Here is a 13,135-nt window from a genome sequence, read left to right on the forward strand (position 1 = left end):
GTTAATCGCAGACAAAACCTGGACATGTCACACTTGTCACGTACACACACACACACGCACTCACACACGCACGCACGCACGCACGCACGCACGCACACACGCACACACGCACGCACGCACAAGGCAAATGCCTTCTGTGTGTGTTTGAAACCTAAATTGACATATCAGTTATTTTTAGTGTAGGCTTTACGTAATAAAAACCCAACTTTCGCCTGCATCCTATACAAGAAGATTGGTGTGTAGCCTAGTATATTCCATAGGCCTATAATATGCGCCTGTGTGTGTGTGTGTGTGTGTGTGTGTGTGTGTGTGTGTGTGTGTGTGTGTGTGTGTGTGTGTGTGTGTGTGTGTGTGTGTGTGTGCGTGTGTGTGTGCGCATGTGCGCGTGTGCGCGCGCGCGCGTGTGTGTGTGTGTGTGTGTGTGTGTGTGTGTGTGTGTGTGTGTGTGTGAAGCAACACAGTGTTTGATGTGCGGGCGTGTGCTGAAACAACAGTGAATGCCTGGACAGGTCGTAAATAACAGCAATCCAGCAACTGCCAAAGTAAAAAAATATATATAAATCACAGCCAAAACACTTTCTGTGGACATTCAGGTGCCCAGTCTTCACCCCCTAAAGTAGGGTAAGGTGCCCACTCTCCCTAGTGTCCAGTTTTCTGGTGCCTTCCTGGTATCCACTCCTCTCCCCTCCAAAGTGCCCACTCTTCTCTAGTGCCCACTCTTTTCTAGTGTTGCATTGGTGATTCAATGTTTGGGGGAATGCAATTTGATTTTGCAATTTGACGTCACGCGCATGGCGCACCTACATTACAGGAGTTAACAGGTTCAGACAATGGTTCAGACAATGGTCTATTGTTGATATGCATACATGCTCGTCCCTTTGATAAATCACCCTGCTTGTGACACTAAACGTTGTCAAGGTGTGAACTTGGGGGTTGATGCATGCCAGTGTGCGTTGAGAGGCATGACACTGATCAGAAAAGATACGGGACGGCTTGTATACGCGTGACGGACAAATACAACACTGATCTAGTGCCCACTCGTCTCCCCCAATGTGCCCACTCTCCTCTAGCGCCCACTCTTCTCCCCCTCTAGTGCCCACTCTTCTCTAGCGCCCACTCTTCTCCCCCTCTAGTGCCCGCTCTTCTTCCCCCAATGTTCGCACTCTTCCAGGTGCCCAGTGCTCCTCCCACTCTTATTTATGTCCACATTTCCCTTGTGCCCACTCTTCCAAGGTGCCCCTAATGCCCACTGCCCAGAATTTGGTGCCCACCTTTCCTGTTTACCAATGGAATATAAAAAACCTGTTCAACTGGTTAAATATCCTAAATAATCTCTGTGACCCTAACCACCCTCTGTCTTCCCTGCAGTATCTGTGGAAAGGTTCCTATTTACTCCACCATGTGTTATTATATCCGGTCTAGAGACACTGACACGCACGCACGCACGCACGCGCACACACACACACACACACACACACACACACACACACACACACACACACACACACACACACACACACACACACACACACACACACACACACTTCTATTATTGTACTTGTACTGTATAATATCTATACTATAATTTTGCGAATGTCTGAGTGAGTGAGTGAGTGTCTGTCTGTCTGTCTGTCTGTCTGTCTGTCTGAAACAGCGTTTCTCCTCAGTGGCTGGAGCAATTGATCTGAAATCGCATCACCATTAGCATATGAACACACCTGACATAACTGTGAAGCCCCTTTGTCACTTTCACAAATCGTATGCTGTATATTAGCATTTTTATGGTGTATCTACTATCTATTCTGCATCTAGCTTGAGGCACATCTATTCTGCATCTAGCATGAGGCAAAATGTTTAACCAGCTCTGTGTGTGTGTGTGTGTGTGTGTGTGTGTGTGTGTGTGTGTGTGTATGTGTGTGTGTGTGTGTGTGTGTCTGTAGCCATTAAACGAAACGGGTATTTCTTACATTGATGCTCCTACATATTATCATGCAAGCACCAGTTAAAGTTACTTTCCATCCCTCATATATACTGTATGCACAGTGCACATCCCATAACCCACACACTGCACATAATTTTGGAGCTCATATCTTTGAACGGGTAAGAGCTAGTATATATAATTTATATTATATAAAATATTAAACTATATCATGTTTTACATAGTTTTACTCAAATAAAAGTAGCAATAATACCACAATATAGAAACACTTTTTATATTTATATTGTATCAGTAAATTCACGAATAAAACATTTTTACTAGAGTAAAAGATACGAAAAGCACAAAAGGAGTGTCAGTAAAAATCTTTCTATTTGATTGGTTCGGTAAGGTAAGGGTGGGCGGGACTTCCGCCGTGGTTCCCCACAGCGTCATTTATGCTCCGTCACTTGACAGCAGACCTACAAGACCACAACGCGTGGCAGCACTGCAGCAACGACACGTTGTGGGATTGTAGATCTGCTGTTTCTCGAACGCGCCACACCGTCGCGCGACCGAAGTATAAATAGAAAGGACGGGCTCCGGCGGAGGACAAAAAGCTCGAACGTCGTTTATTATTTTGGCAACAAAAACAAAAAGTGGGAGAAAAAGCAAAGGAAACAAAGAGTGAATGTTTATCACCTCTATCTACCTCCACGGAACCTTTATGAACACCATGTGTTTATGACTATAAGGTACAATATTATTATAAACGTTTATTATTTATGTTGTGTCATAATACTAAGTTCTAGTGTTTTTGCTCTTTGCTCCTGAAGCCAAAGCTCACTTTATGAAACCTTGAAGACGTTTGATAACATAAAGCATCCAGTTCATATATTTATATATAATTATTGAACACTTAAACTCGTAAATGTGTTTTTTAGGCTGCTATTATTTATGAGGTGGCGGCGAAAATGTATTTCTAAAATGTCTAAAAATGAAAGGCAGATGTGAGTCATGTGTAATTTCTGTTGAAACTTTTTGAAACCATAACAATAAGCAACAAACACACGTTCTATAGTCGAGGTTTGATCAATGCTTATCGTTGTTGTAACCGTATGGTGTCGATATAGCCAAAAACCGGTTTAGCCCCTATATGTTGCTGAGGATGAGATATACTTCCTCTAAATGAAATCACAGCATGACTTTATATATCTATTCTGCTACACACTGTGGTGGAAAAAGTATAACATATTTTACTTTTAGTAAAAGTATCTTTTACAGGCACTGCCATGAAGAAATACTGTTACAAGTAAAAGTCAAAATGAACTTAAAGTAGGAAAGTGTTGGCATCAAAATTTACTTCTTAAAGCACCAAAAGTAAAAGTTAATGAAAATAGCAGATCTAACGCTTGAGCTTGTAGATCGGCTATTTTTTAATAGCCAAAATATAAAATATAGCTAAAGTGTTTCATGTATGTTTTATAATATTATAATGTATATCTGCATAGTAATTAGTAACTAAAGTTTTCAAATAAATGTAGTGGATTAAAAGTAAATCTTTTGCCTCTGAGATGTAGTGTTGGAAATTGGAAATGCTCAAGTAAAGTACAAATAGGCCTACCTCAAAATTGACCCCCATTTTCAATATTGAATTGTCATTAATATACCTTAGAGGAGTTGTGTGGAAATAAAACAAAAAAGTTCCCCCCTTCTGTGTTGCCTAGAACTGGAGGATTGATTTTGGGGTTTGTATTGTAAATCACACCGGTGTGATGTCATCTCGATGTGATTTACAATACAAACCCCAAAATCAATCCTCCAGTTCTAGGTAGTTCTATACTTTGTTACTTTACACCACTGCTGTGCTAATCTTTGTTTAAACAGTCGACTCATAGAAGGACGTGAAATAAGGTTGATATGATGTAGAAATCACTATTATAGACGTAGAAGCAGTCTAGATAATAGCTTAAAACTTCATTGTTTTTCCAGGCCAATTATCTATTAAGAGAAAGATTAATAAAAAAGTTTTATAAAATTGTGTTGCAGATTAAACTTTTCCATAGATGGTTATTTGTGCTAATGTGCATTTTCCAACAGTTAACCCTTTAAACCCTCAACTTGACCTTTCACTGTGTATTGGTCTGCTCTTTTCCCCTCTACACACCAACTCTCTGAAAATAGCAGATTTACAAGTCACCACGCCTCGAGGCGGTATGTGACCTTGTAGATCTGCTATTTTTGGCTATTGTTCGCCATCACACCCCCTAGGCCTAGGCGGTCTGTGTTAAAATTAACACACCTTCGTACAAAAGGTGTCGCTCGTCAAAAAAGCAGATAATATACAAGCTCACAATACTTCGTTGCGGAGAATACAATATAATTATTGTAATAGGTTCACGTCCCTCGCGGCTTGGGAGCTTTTGGCTGGTGGAGACGACAGAGGCACGCCGTCTCAAGCGGACTTGATCCATGTGAGACACCGCCGAGTGAGCTAAAGTGAGCGAGACGCCGTGTTAAATAACTGATCTCCATATGGACCCTTATAGGTTTTGCCATAATCATGTAGCTCTACTACAGAGGCACAGCCATGACAGCAATGGTACAAAAAAAAAAAAAGTTTAAAATATTTATATATAATAAAACATTCGGCACATTCGGTTTTCGGCCAAGTTTTTCCTATATTCGGTATTCGGTTTCGGCAGAGAATTCTCCATTCGTTGCACCCCTAGTCCGAACTCCGAAGGGTGTGTAGCCAAAAGCTCCCAAGCCGCGAGGGGCGAGGGGCGTGCTGTGAACCTTTGGGGTTTTCTGATCCAAGAATAAACTAATTGATTCGCATTACGTGGGGGAACTAAAGCATTGCAAAGCCAACTAGGGCTGTCACTAGCATGACATTTTACATGGCGATTAATTGTCACTCAAATAATTGCGATTAACGATTTAATTGTGTTTCTGTTGTTGACAATTACATTCCTGTTTGGCTTGTACTGTAGGCTTTGAAGTTGCACATGGTAGATATGGCACATAACCTACATATACAAAGAAATTACTTACATATTTGACAACTTTATACTTGAAAAAGAACATTGATACGATGCAACGCGTTGTGAGCTTGTAGATCAGCTATTTCCACTATTTTTGAAAATGTTTGAAAATATGAACATTTTTCAACATGTAAACGATTATGACAAAATAATTGCGATTATGTCAAATAATTGCGATTAGACGATTATGTAATTAATAATTGTGACAGCCCTAACGCCAACCAGAACCAAACACTTTTTTCTTTTTCTAAACCGGATCACACGGCTAGTTTTAGAACGAATAGCAGGCTTTCCTCCGAGGTGGAAAGTCTGGTGACGCGAGGTTACATCCCGGCTGCTTCTGTATTTATTCCTGCTAACAACAACACTACATGTTTAGGGCAGTGGGTGCTGACAGATTATGAGAGATTGTGTTGGTTTAAACGGTGGAAGCTGCAACTTTAACAGCAGAAACTGCTTTGTGAGTCTAAAATGTTCTGGGTGTATCCTCCCTGTCTTCTAATGATTAATTTGTCTCCCCAGGCAAAATGCCTTCGGTTCATTCATACAATTAATCAACTCTACGTTTAGGCTATATCGGTAATGTCGCTGAATGGAATAACAAGACCATCAGAAGATTGCCATGGAGTTTACATGCATTCAGCCATAAACAAAAACATATCATTACAATCTTCCAACTCCCTAAGAAGTGCCTGGAAAGAAAGAGGCCGTGTCAAATCAGAGTCAGTGCTTTGCACTCGGTCCGACGTCATTACCCTACCATCCCCATTTCCATTCTGGGGGTAACATTGGTCAAAAATAGCAGATATACAAGTTTACAAGGCATTGCGTCGACCTTGGTGTACAGAGCAAACACTGCACACCGATACCGGCCAAGTTTACTATATATAGAGTGTTTAAATGGTTAAGGTACCATTAAATCATATTGGATTACTTTGCTGCCAAAGCCCAAACCTCAGCTTTTACAGCTGTAAGTACCAGTAACACTCCCTAATCGGGAGATAAGCGACCGTAGGTCACTGATCTCCACAAATAGGGAGATCAGTGTTTTGCCAAAATCTTCCTGATCCATGTTGATGACATGAGTGTAGACATACTGTGTAGTGATTTTCGTGATTTTAGGGCAAAATCTGTAGGAGCAGTGTCCAAAAATGTGTTTTTAAAAATCGGCCTGGAGGTGGCGCTATATGGGAGAGATTCATGTTGATGGGATGAGTGTAGACATACTGTGTACCGATTTGCGTGATTTTAGGGCAAAAATTGTAGGAGCAGTGTCCAAAAATGTGTTTTGCAAGAATCGGCCTCATGGTGGCGCTAGAAGAGGGCCATGTGAGAAATGAGGGGTGGGGTCTCCGCGCCGGCAAGGCGGACGAATAGGTACCGGCCCCGGCTGTCCCGGTCGCTCCTAGCCGGAGTTACGGCATTTTATGTGAGCTGCAGTGTAGGGGGTCCTCCACTGGGGGCGCCACCACTTTTGCATCCGTTCTGGAGCACCAGGAGTGGGTGGTCCCCGGGAATTCCCCGTGAGCAGCCCCGTGGGGGTGGTCATTTGGTCAGTTTAGCACATTTGGTAATTTTTTACATCTGGGGGTCCCCCAGGGACCTGGGGGTCCCTGGAGCTCCGGGGTTGTAGTTTGGCAGGTAAGGAAGGTGTGTGCAAAATTTGGCATGGATCGGGGCAACGGTTGCGGAGATATGAGCAGGGCAAGAGTGTGACGTGTGAGGTGTGACAGACAGACGGACTGACGGACGGACTTACACTTTGTGCAGGGTTTGATAGTTAATGCGACCTACGGTCGCAATAAATAGGTTTTGTATCAGATAAACCTGACCAGCTCAGTGGTCTTGTGGTCAGATTTCCACCCTGAAACTGCATGGGAGGTCGGGGTTCAATTCCCTCGGCCAGGTCATACTAAAGAGTATAAAAAAACGGAACCCAGTGCCTTCCTGCTTGGCACTCAGCATTAAGAGTTGGATTGGGGGTCGAGTCCCAGCATACTAGCGTCATGTCCAGGGGGTGTACTACTGTACTTGAGCATCCAGCAGCTGCCTCACGAGTCTACACAAGAATGCCACGAATGGCACTTGGTGTCACATGGACGGACCACATCAGAAATGTGGTCCTCTATGGGGACCTACCACGGGTCACAGAAAAAGTCAGAGAGAGAAGGATGAGGCTGGCAGGGCACAGTGTCAGGCACGCGGAACTAGAGGCAAGTAAACTGACTATGGGAGCCAACCCAGGGCAAAGCCAGGAAGGGCACCTATGTACATATGTGGATGCACTGCGGCACGACAGTTTAGCTAGAGCTCTAGACCCCGATGTTAGATAGGAGTGTGGAGGGTTTAGCTAACAAAACAGAGCTCTAGACCAGGGTTCCCCAATTAGTTTTCCCCAAGGGCCGAATTATGTCTAGGGTACCAACTACCAAGCCGAGGGCCACAACATTGTAGGGGGCGACAGTGGCGTTCCCGCTACTCCAGCGACAGTTCAGATATCGTCGTTGTCGGGTGAAAATCTTGTATGTCCAAAACCGTTCATTTTGCATTTATCATTTTAAAAATGATTTAAACTAGTGAAAACAGCCGATCTACAAGCACACAACGCCTCGCACCGCGATGCGTTGTGTGCTTGTAGATCTGCTGTTTTCACTACTTTTGTGCGATGGCCTTGTATGATGAAGCAGGACTTTACTTTGTGAAAGAACGTACAAATTTGGAGATACAAGGTTTCCACCCGACAACGACGATATAGTGTTGTTGCTGCTCTTATACCACCATTATTACTGGGGTTGGTGTGGACCAGACAGTAGCCCCCTGCGGGCCGCAAATGGCCTGCGGGCTGCCTATTGGGGAACCCTGCTCTAGACCCTGATGTTAGATATGAGAGTGTGGAGGGCAGTGATCCAGGAGTTTTGGCACTCTTCACATCGCATCGCCTCACGCTTGAGAAACAGGAGATAGGCTCCTGAGTCCTTACTTATTGGCTAAATGCATCGGTTACTGTTAGTTCCCAAGGCTAGTTTGCTTAACTTCTTATAGGCATGATGACTCGTGAAATAAAAACATTATGTTGTCTCCAATAGCTCTGTTCGACCTGAAAGGCAACAGTTTGCTTTTAATGCTTGGCTTGAGAATGCAGGCAGAAATCCCCTCCGTCCTGTCGTCACTGTGTCTGTGTCACACGTTAGTCATCCCAGGGCTGTCAATGGTGGCATTGAGTCGACTGAGGCCACGATGATGAAATGGATTTTATTTATTTTTTCCCCTCTCCCCCAGATTGTAATGATATCACAAAAATGGATGACATCAATCGGCACTATCGTTTCATGAACTGGAGGAGGCGGATAAGAGATCTGCGCGAGGTGCGGGCGATCCGGTTCAGGGAGAGGTTCAGAAGAATGATGAAGGATGGAGACTTACTCAGGTGAGAAGAAATGAGAATGTTCTGTTATATAATAATAATGATGATGATAATAAATAATAGCTGATGTTTCTGTTTAATTATCTGACCTTTAATAGGCTGGGTTTTGTTTGCTTTTCTTAATATGTTTGTAGGTATCAAGGGAAGTCAGATGAAGTTGGCTGTTTTGTGTCTGGTGTGGCGTTATCAAAAAGGAACCGCTATTTTGAGGTACAGTACAATGTTGTGATGTCTTAAACTCCTAGATTAGATCACTTTCTAATCCACTTAAGATCATGTACTATAAACTGTATTATAATATAATCCTGCATTTTATGCCATAATGTACAGTCATACTCCCCAAGGCCCTCTCCGTTGATGTAATCACCTTCCATTGTGTACGATAATGGTACACAATAGAGCTGAAGCCATTACACACATGATTCCAGAGATCCTATCTGCCTGTGGATATGATGACAAAACAATATTTTTATGAAGTCCTTAGAGCATAGATAATATACATAATTCTTTGTAGTATTCATACTTTTTAAGCTGTTTGAAAAAGACTGTGGTGCGCGTTAACAGAGATGGCCTGAGCGTATTGTATGTCATTGGGTATTAGTTTATTCAGACAAATAAATGCAGCGATCCCAAAGTAATGTCAACTTTAGATTAATGCCAACCAACTGGCTACAGGATCTTAAATATACACACACATACAAAAAGGGAAGCATCTTTTTCCTCCTTCTTTAAAAAACAAATATTTAGAGTAACCAATAATTTATTACCCCCTTCCTCCCCCCTTTCCTCCCCAAATTAGTCATTATGCCAATGAATTATCATTTCCTCCCCCCACACACATTACTGTGTTGTCACTGCTGTTGTATATCCTACTGACTCACCTTTCAGTGAGGAGCCCCATAGTAGAGCCTTCGTCCTACTCCTCCCGCCCAACAAGCCATTTGAATATTGTTGACCCGATTCTATAAATGTCTTCTAAATCCTTCTTTTAAATCAGTGGTTCTCAAACTTTTGCATGTCAAGGACCCCCATAATTACATGTTTTTGTCCGCAGACCCCCATTTCAAAATATGTTGTTCCAGGGACCCCCCAGAAGCAAAATTTGAGTTACAAACATTCTCTCTATTCAACAATTTGCACAAATTGTGTGACAGTGTGTGTAGTGTCCAATGAGTTGGTAGGTGCAAGCTTGCCACCATTGGTGTATGAATTTGGGAAGTGAGGACGCTGGCGTCGAATGTTCGCCGCTTTACTTCCCTATGTATGAATGAATGGACCATTGTAAAGCGCTTTGAGTTCGCAACTTGCCTAGAAAAGCGCTATAAAAATGCAATCCATTAGTGTGATCAAATAGGGGCGTTAATTAATGAAAAACACAACAGTAAGAGGTATCTGCCCAACATCATCACAGCAAAAATATTCTATCTGATTATTTCACCTGTTTCTATTGTGTCATTCCATTCTCTCCTCCTCTGGCTCTCACCTATCTCTAAGTTCTCTACTCACAAAAATTACAAAATTATGGAGCGTGCTGCATGGAAAATAAGACTTTCACCCACTTCTTTACATCATCTGTAAACCTGATGATAAAGCCGATCCTGAAAAGTTGTAGACCTGGTCGCACAGTATGCTGATGATTTGAGACGGGAAGAGTGGGCACCTCCATGTAAAACTGCCTGTTAGATTAGTTTGGGAAAACGGACTCAAAGTAATGTAAAGTATACATGATTAGAACATGATTGAACATTTCACAATTAAGGTGTAATCCAATCCAGTATCCAATCATTTTGGGACATAAATACATTGTTGAAACTGAGTAACATTTAAGTCTGATAATGATGTGCCGCAGGGGTCTTCAATGTTTTCAGGCCAGGGACCCCCAAACTGATGGGGAGATGGAGCAGGGACCCCCTACCACCTCGTAGGGTGGGGGAGTCAGGGCTATTTATAGGCCTACAAGTTATAGCGAGAGCAGGGTGGCCATACCACTACCATTTCTAAACATACTACTACTGAGAACCAATAATATCAACAATCTGTCAATTGCATAGTAATCATGTATTCAAGCCATTCAAAATGGATAGATTCAGGATTTAAACATAAATTACATAATGACATGACATAAATGTGGAAAATGGCCAAAAAATAAGCAATTTTTGAAAAATAAAAAAATATTTTTTTAATTGTTTAATGAAGCAACAATTTCACGGACCCCCTGCAGTACCTCCGCAGACCCCCTAGGGGTCACGGGCCCCCTGTTGAAGACCTCTGATGTACCGGACGAAATAGCAAATCATAAATTAGGTGCAGATTCGTCCTTAGTGCCCACTCTTCCTCAGTTTTTAGTGCCCACTCTTCCTTAGTGCCCGTTCTTCCTTTAGTGCCCACTCTTCTCTCATCCGACGGGTCTTTGCCCTCATGGCCAGACATCCAGACTCAGGCGGCATGGTTTTGTTTATAGGAAGCAGAGGTTTCTCTACTGAGCTCACCTCTTAAGAGCCTCGGTCTATCTTTAGGGCACATGTGTGAATGCGTGCCGTCCACGCACACACACACGTTTTATCTGCAGTCTGATCTGAGAGGCCTTTCAGAGAGGAGCGCGTTCTCTCAGCGCCTCGGGAGCAGACAGACAGGCGGTGATGAGGTCATGAGAACATGAGGACTTCATGTTTCCTCTCCTCCTCCTCGTTGGCCTGGATGCTCGGTTTGCCCCGCGTCTCCAGGGGCGACCATGATGTCACAAATAAACACCGGGGACGCGAGCCAACATGTCGCCGCCGCTGCTCGTGTTTTGCACTTCCGAAACACATTGGTGTTGCCGCCGTATTGGGAGAGAAATGTGTAATGTAATGCCTCGGCACGGTTCATTTCCCCTTCGCAAATATTTTGATTTCAACATGATAGTTAGGAAAGCATTAAAAGAAAGACACAAAAAAAGAGGGGTAAGGGGTAATGCCTGTAATATTCAAACCAGCAAAATGTACATATAGGCATTCACATTTGACAGAACTTTTATAATAAAACTATCAAGATTGACAATCAAGAAAAAACTATAAAGACGTTTATAAAAACCAGGAAAAACTCCAGTTCAATGCAAATAAAACTTTTAGACGTTTTTCTTTCCTTCTGCAAATTAGCTAATGATTGCGATCGTCAGGTCGCAAGTTACTATGAAAACGTCAGGTCGCAAGTTACTCTGAAAACCTCCACCGGCTGTCCATCAGTCAATCCCTCTGTCTGTCCGTCACGCCACGTCACACTCTTGGCCCTGCTCTTATCTCCGGCACCGTTGCCCCTATCCATGCCAAACTTGGCACACACACTCCTTGGCTGGCAAACCACAACCTCCGCCCCCGATTTCTCACATGCCCCTGTTCTAGCGCCACCATGAGGCTGCGTGTATACATACGACCTGACGGTTGCTTATCTCCCGATTAGGGAGTCTTACTGGTATCGTCTGTAACATTTTTCTTTTCTTTTTTTTTTAAGATTTGTTTTGGGGCTTTTATGCCTTTATTTGATAGGGAAGTAGACTGACAGGAAATTTGGGGAAGATGGGGAGTGACATGCGGTAATTTCTTTATGGAGAATAACATTGAGTCATCTTAAAATCGTCTCATATAAGCATTGTGGTTCAAAAATAAACAAACGGTCTCCACAATATTGTCGGGGAGGTGGCTCTGTATGGTTTATGATATTCATCCACTAATATTTGATACAGTCTGTTTCTGGTGAAAATGTAACTAATTCGGCGACAGTAACATTAGCGTTTTGAGATCATTTGTTTATGTTTGGAACACAGTTCTTATATGACGCAATATGAAAAAAGTCTATGGGAATTGAGAATGGGGGGGAAAAAACAGGAACCAGGTAGGATGTGTAAATGACGTCAAACTTCGTAGCTCAATTACTGTGTGTACTAGACTCATTGTTTACGCCCGCTTCCCTTTACCAGGATGCAACGCGAACTTTCATGGGCAGAAGTGACTTTTAGGGCCTATAGTAGTGTTGCTGTAAATAGTAATTGCGACCTACTTGCACTCCTATACTATCCAAACCTCCACCGGCCGTCAGTCCGTCCCTCCGTCAGTCAGTCAGTCAGTCTGTCAGTCACACGTCACACGTCACACTTTTGCCCTGCTCATATCTCCGCAACCGTTGCCCCGATCCATGCCAAATTTTGCACACACACTCCTTGCCTGCCAAACCACATTCTCACATGGCCCTCTTCTAGCGCCACCATCAGGCCGATTCTTGCAAAACACATTTTTGGACACTGCTCCTACAATTTCTGCCCGAAAATCACGCAAATCGGTACACAGTATGTCTACACTCATGTCATCAACATGGATCTGTCCCATATAGCGCCACCTTCAGGCTGATTTTTTTAAACACATTTTTGGACACTCCTCCTAGAGATTTTGCCCTAAAATCACGCAAATCGGTACACAGTATGTATACACTCATGTCATCAACATGGATCTGTCCCATTTAGCGCCACCTTCAGGCCGATTTTTTCAAACATATTTTTGGACACTACTCCTACAGATTTTGCCCTAAAATCACGCAAATCGCTACACTGTATGTCTACACTCATCTCATCAACATGGATCTGTCCCATAGAGCGCCACCATCAGGCCGATTTTTTCAAACACATTTTTGGACACTGCTCCTACAGATTTTGGCCTAAAATCACACAAATCGGTGTACAGTATGTCTACACACTCATGTCCTCAACATGGATCTGTC

At 43.0% G+C, this 13,135-nt stretch overlaps 1 protein-coding gene across 1 annotated transcript in view; it reads left to right on the forward strand.

Moving 5' to 3' along the window:
- Nucleotides 1–2,545: 2,545 nt before the first annotated feature.
- Nucleotides 2,546–13,135, forward strand: part of LOC308286571 (SPRY domain-containing protein 3-like) — a 41,555-nt gene continuing 30,965 nt past the window's right edge. Inside the window, exons 1-3 of the mRNA XM_080727646.1 lie at nucleotides 2,546–2,670; nucleotides 8,242–8,389; nucleotides 8,521–8,596. Coding sequence (XP_080583772.1) covers nucleotides 8,262–8,389; nucleotides 8,521–8,596 — 204 coding nt within the window. The 5' untranslated portion in view covers nucleotides 2,546–2,670; nucleotides 8,242–8,261. The remainder of the gene's footprint in view (nucleotides 2,671–8,241; nucleotides 8,390–8,520; nucleotides 8,597–13,135) is intronic.

Source organism: Nannobrachium achirus (assembly GCF_963921795.1).
Source record: "Nannobrachium achirus genome assembly, chromosome: 6".
Lineage (NCBI taxonomy): Eukaryota > Metazoa > Chordata > Actinopteri > Myctophiformes > Myctophidae > Nannobrachium > Nannobrachium achirus.